General features: G+C 54.5%; 1 protein-coding gene across 2 annotated transcripts in view; it reads right to left on the bottom strand.

The window, feature by feature from the left end:
- Grhpr (glyoxylate and hydroxypyruvate reductase) overlaps positions 1–5,171 on the bottom strand; it is an 8,842-nt gene extending 3,671 nt beyond the window's left edge. The window contains exons 1-6 of one of the 2 annotated variants that reach the window (XM_021222291.1): positions 5,037–5,171; positions 3,537–3,667; positions 2,630–2,702; positions 1,824–1,940; positions 1,057–1,145; positions 71–175 (exon numbers count right to left, since the gene is read on the bottom strand). In XM_021222291.1, coding sequence (XP_021077950.1) covers positions 71–175; positions 1,057–1,145; positions 1,824–1,940; positions 2,630–2,702; positions 3,537–3,667; positions 5,037–5,119 — 598 coding nt within the window. In that variant the 5' untranslated portion in view covers positions 5,120–5,171. Of the gene's footprint in view, positions 1–70; positions 176–1,056; positions 1,146–1,823; positions 1,941–2,629; positions 2,703–3,536; positions 3,668–4,300; positions 4,562–5,036 lie in introns of those variants that run through there. The other variant, XM_029533298.1, reaches the window with a different exon arrangement.
- Positions 5,172–5,656: the final 485 nt, after the last annotated feature.

Below are 5,656 nucleotides of genomic sequence, written 5' to 3'. Positions count from 1 at the left end.
CACACACACACACACACACACACACACAGCACTGACGGAATACAGGAAAAGTCAGGGATTTTTTTCTTACCAAACTCTGCCTGAAACTCAGCTGCTTCCTGAGGCCTGGGCTGGCGCCCCGTGTAAAGAAATCTCTGAACACCGAATGGTTTCAGTCGTCGAGCAATGGCCTGACCTGGAAGCAAGGATTCCATGACTCGCTCCCACCTCCCAGAGGCCAAGTGCAGCTGACCGAAGAGCTGGGTGCCTTTTCTATCTTAGTGGGGCTTAGTGACCGGTCTCCAGCCAGTGCACTGCCCTCAGGGATCTAGAGGCAGTGCCACACTCTGGAGGACTGGCTTACACTGGCTTCATATGGTCCCAGTTATCATGAAGGCCACTTACTGACCTTCTCCAAGGACTGGATGTGGCATCTCTGAAGACAGGGGTCCAAGAGGTCCCCCCACTCCTTCTGAGCCTTCTACTGGAAAAGCAGCTCTACCTGATTTGACTTTTGGTGGCATTGCCAGCTGCCAACTTGCCCCACAAGACCTGCCAGAGTTTTCCATGCATGCATACAGGTGTGGGCACTTGGGTTCTCAGACTTCAACACACTCCAGGTTACTGAACTCCTCTATGCTTCTAGGATTGCTGGCTGTCCAGACAGGTCACCTTCAGTCCCCACCCCCAGGCTGCCTCTGTTCAGGCAGGATGACAACAGCCTAGCTCCCACCAGGTTTCTGAAGGGGCAGCACTGAAGGAGAGGTGACCCTCAGCTGCCAACTCAAGAGTGGGAAGTAGCCTGCTTTCCAGAACTGGGGTCCAAGGTTGGGACAGGCTTTCCCACAGAAACCCGATGGCCATAGCCAGCCCAGCATCTTACAGCCTTTGTGCTAATTAGTAGAAGAACCCTGGCTCTCAGCAGGCTGCTCCTGCAAACCAGAGTTCTGGGGAACTCTTGAGCTTACCTTTGTATTCATTTGCCTACATGCACCGCCTCTCCAGAGGACACCCTTTGACCAGCCCTTGGGGTCTGAACCAAAAGGGAAAGCCGGGAGCGGGCAGTGGGAGCCTCACCTATGCGCCCCAGCCCCACAATGCCAACAGTGCTCTGTGAGAGTCCGTAGCCGCACATCCATAAGGGGCTCCAGGAGCTCCAGCCGCCACTGTGGGGAGAAGGACGGTGAGCAGCCAGACCTTGGCAAGAGATGAGGGACAAGGGGCCCACGACCGGAGCACTCCTGGCCTTGTCTGAAGCTAAATCTGCTTCCATTCATAGAGCAAAGGTGTCTAACAAATGAATGGCTCTTTTAAAGTCAACAGGAACACAGGAAGTGAGGGCACAGGGGAGCTGGGAAATGTAGGGCGGAAGGGTGACCTGCCTGAGGCTGTGCCACCAAGGAGTGCAGAGCAAACTTAGACCTGGGGTTTCAGAACAACAAACAAAAGCTGACCTCTAGGGCCCATCCTGCGGCCCTGCATGGGCCAGACCTGGCTTCTCACCCAGAACCCTTGCACCTGGCCCATGGTGTCCCCCACATGATGTCCCTGGGCATTATCGAGACAGATCCCTGTTCCTCACATTGAAGAGCCTTCCTTGACTCTCAAAGCTAGCCCTCTCACTTGTCAACTTCAGCATCGGGGGTGTACAGCATTACACTGCTCCCAGCTCTGGGATCCACTCCACTGCTCTCGGGTCAGCAGAGTTTGTGCCTGCCTTAGCCTCATCTCTCATGACTTCCCTTCCCGTCTCCCTACCCAGAGACAAGGCCTCTCTAGACCGGGCTGCCGAGCGCTCAGGCCTCACTGCGGAGTACACCTGACTTGCCCAGGCATCCACTTACTTCTTTACTTCCTCTATGGCCTCCGGCAACCGGCGGCAGGTGGTGAGGAGGAGGGAGACTGCTAGTTCTGCGGTGGCATCTGTCAGGACTCCTGGCGTGTAGCCCACCCGGATCCCGCTAGGAAGCAAACATTTGGTTGTAACATTGGCCTCGAGCCCCTTCACCAGTGTCTCCCAACGGGTCATTTCCATGATGCTCCACTGACTGCCAGGAAGCTCAGAACTGTAATGGCCCTCAATCCCATCACATCCCCCACTGGGGAGTATATGAAAATAGAAGATCAGGGCTCGCCGGGCATGATGGCGCACACCTTTAATCCCAGCACTCGGGAGGCAGAAGCAGGCAGATTTCTGAGTTCAAGGCCAGCCTGGTCTACAAAGTGAGTTCCAGGACAGCCAGAGCTATACAGAGGAACCCTGTCTCGAAAAACAAAACAAAACAAAACAAAACAAAAACAAAAAACAAAAAACAAAAGAAAGAAGATCAGGGCTCACAGTCTGGATCGAGGGACGACCTAATCGTCCTGACTTTCTTCATTGGAAAAGGAAATAATAACACCGGCTTTTTCTTCTTCCAGGACATCCCAGAAATCAGAAAGGATGGCGACCATGTCAGGGTATGGTCCCGGGTCACCATGGTGTCTGACCTTCTGGATTTAAGTGGCTTGTGCACATGTGCGTATTTAGCATCGGCCACCTGGCGCTCTCATGGAGGTACAACGCCAGGCAAGCAGAGTTCCTCTCTCCCACTCTGCTCATCCCAGCCTCATCCCGGGCAGGCCCTGTCCGAGTCCCAGTTGTACTCACCGCTTCTTGATTTCATCCAAAGCCAAGTGGTCAACCCCCACAGACAGGGTGCTGACGACTCTGAGGTTGGCTCCTGTTGTGCAGAAAACACGTATCTGTCCTCGTGGAATTCAAAGCCACGAGCTGGGTCGAGCCCAGGAATACCTACTTATCATGTCTTAGATGAAAAGAAGCTGCTATCTCTGTCCGTAGAATTAAGCTGATCCCCCTCTGCCACCTACAACAGATGCTCAGGGAGTGTCCATCTCAGTCACAGGACATTCCTCTGGTCATTGCAGGGCTCTTACCCTCACCTACCAGTGGCCTTGGGTCCCCTTTAGCCACATCAAAGGCCTCTCCCCATGGACACTCTGGAAAGCACTGAGGTGGCTGGGGTGTGACCTTCCCATTCGCGCTCTCTTCCACTATAGTCAAGGCCAGGATGAGAGGGTTTCTGCACGGAATAGTGCTCCTTAAACTGCCACTGTATAGTTCACAGAATGATGTTCACCCTATCTAGGAATGAGGCCTGGGGCCAGAGCTGTGTGCATACTCCATGGGTACCCATCGGTGCTAGGTACAGACAGTACTGGGCCCTCTGCCCTGCAGCACACAGGCCCAGAGAGATCTCAAGTTCACAAAACAAGGCTATGGCACAGCAGGGATGTTCAGAGCCCAGGATACCCTCCTCCACCCCCTACCCCATCCCTACTCCCACACAGGCAACACAAGGAGCCTCTTGGAGCCTCCTGGGAACTTAAAAGCCAGATTGGGGACAACAGGTACCATATAGAGATACTGTTGGGAACACCCTCAGAAAACAGGAAAATACTACAGACCAGCTCAAAGGCCGGCTCCAGCGAGTGCTCGACCGAGAAGACCCCCCCCACCCACCTCAGAACTTTGCTCTGGCAGACTCAGGACATACCTGCAGCATCCAGAAGTTTCTTGTCCACACGGTCACTGAGGCGGCAGAGCAAGCCGTGGGCCCCCACCACACCTTGCTCCAGATCCTTTCTGGGGATAGGATCATCTGAATTCCACTGTTCCACCTCACAGCTGGAAGCAAAGGGAAGCCACTCAAAGAATGCGGGAAGCCTCCCAAGTCCTACATCGTGCACAGCTAGCAAACATGGCCTTCCACCTGCTGTGGCCTTAGGCTAGCCAGAGTTAAGGTCACGAGTGGGGAGCCTCAGAACTGCCAGGAGTGTAGTTGGAGGAGGAGGGTCAAGGGCTGACAAAGTGAGGAACACTGACAAGAGCTGGAGGCTCCCCGGGTCACAGGAGCACTTGAGTGTGCTTCCTTAGTAGCCTGAAGTGTGCGGTGCTCCTCCAAACCCTTCCGCTGCATTCAGAGCAGTCCAGGTGTGTGTACACAGGAGACACCGGACAGTGGCTGGCAAGTCCCCCAGGTCCTTTTATATCCGCTCCTCAGCACCAACAAAACAAGTCCTTAGGAAAAACTGTACTGTGCTAGAAAAAATATTTCAAAACAAGTCACATTCCCCAAACCATCAGAACTTAATTCCAGCACTCAAAAGGCAGAGGCAGATGGAGCTCTGTAAGTTCGAGGGCAGCCTGATCTACAAAGCGAGTTCCCCGACAGGCAGGGCTGCTACACAGAGAAATCCTGTCTTGAAAAATCAGAAAAAACAAACAAACAAACAAAAACTGACTGCTGAGCGCTCTCACCTCCTCCCAAACTGGCATGGTAAGGCAAAGCTGTCAAGGCAAAGTGACTAGCCTGCAGCGGGTGAGGACTGAGCATAAGGGCCAGGCCTGCCACCTAGAGCCCAGTGACCCCAGGGCAAGGTACAAGCCCATCCAGGCTGTTTTCAAGTCGGTGATGCAGAAATTCTAAAGCTGATTTCACAGTCTGTGTTCACAGCTCCTGGCAAGGCTACCCACTAGACAAGGTTCAATAGGAAGAGAACAGTCATCAAATGGCCCCATAGAGTATTCAAGGAGGCAAGCCAATGACTGTCATAGTCCCTGAACACTACTTCTGCCTGCCAGCTAACCTCAGAGGGTAAAATTCACGGCCTGCACCTTGCCCCATAGGCAATCTCACTTCACTGAAACATGGAGGCCAATAGCCTGGAGCCCGGAGCAAGCTGCCACCCGGAGAACTTTCTCTAATACGGCCCCAAACTCCAAGCCAGACCCTTGGGGTCACAGCTGGCAACAACTGAGCAAAGTTCCCAAGCGTCAGCGCCACCCTCTCGGGCCCTGGCTCCTCTTCGCCTGCCTGCCAGGCACCCGGCTCATGAGAGGTGGCCCCCAGCCCTGGGACAGCTCTGGAAGCCCCAGCGGCGTGTCTGGAGACAGACGATCCACCCTGCACGTGTGCAGGGATGTCTGAGGTTAGGTGGACAGGACAGCGTGCCGGGGGCTCAGCTGCAGTCCCCGTACCGACGCGAGCACTTACTCTGCGGCCTGGGCGAGCGCAGCCCTGCCCTCGGCCGGCAACGGGCCAGTGACGAACACCTTCATGAGTCGCGCCAGTTTCATAAGACCCGCAACAGCAAACAGGAACCAGGGTGGCCTTGCAGGAGGCGACGGTAGTGTGGGCGGGGCCGGCGTTAGGGGCGGGGCCGGCGCTGGGGGCGGGGCCGAGTCCGGGCCCTCTAAGGTCTGATAGCTTTGCTGACTTGGTGTCCCAGAGACAGGCTCTGTGTTACTGTGGGTTGAGTGTAGGACTTCGAGAGCTTTCTTTGGTGTGCTTTCTTTCTTTCTTTCTTTCTTTCTTTCTTTCTTTCTTTCTTTCTTTCTTTCTTTCTTTCTTTCTTTCTTTCTTTCTTTCTTTTTTCGAGACAGGGTTTCTCTGTATTGCCCTGGCTGTCCTGGAGCTCACTTTGTAGACCAGGGTGGCCTCGAACTCAGAAATCCGCCTGCCTCTGCCTCCCGAGTGCTGGGATTAAAGGCGTGCGTCACCACGCCCAGCTGTGTGTGTGCTTTCAAGGGTAACATGGCCTCAAGACTGTCAAACACCCCTAGGAGCCTAGAGTGAGGGGCATACTGAGGCAATTATTATGTGCCTCTCTGACT

This window comes from Mus pahari, chromosome 22 (genome assembly GCF_900095145.1).
Source record: "Mus pahari chromosome 22, PAHARI_EIJ_v1.1, whole genome shotgun sequence".
Lineage (NCBI taxonomy): Eukaryota > Metazoa > Chordata > Mammalia > Rodentia > Muridae > Mus > Mus pahari.
Note: the sequence above shows the minus strand (reverse complement) of the source record. Positions and strands in the feature narration are given on the sequence as shown.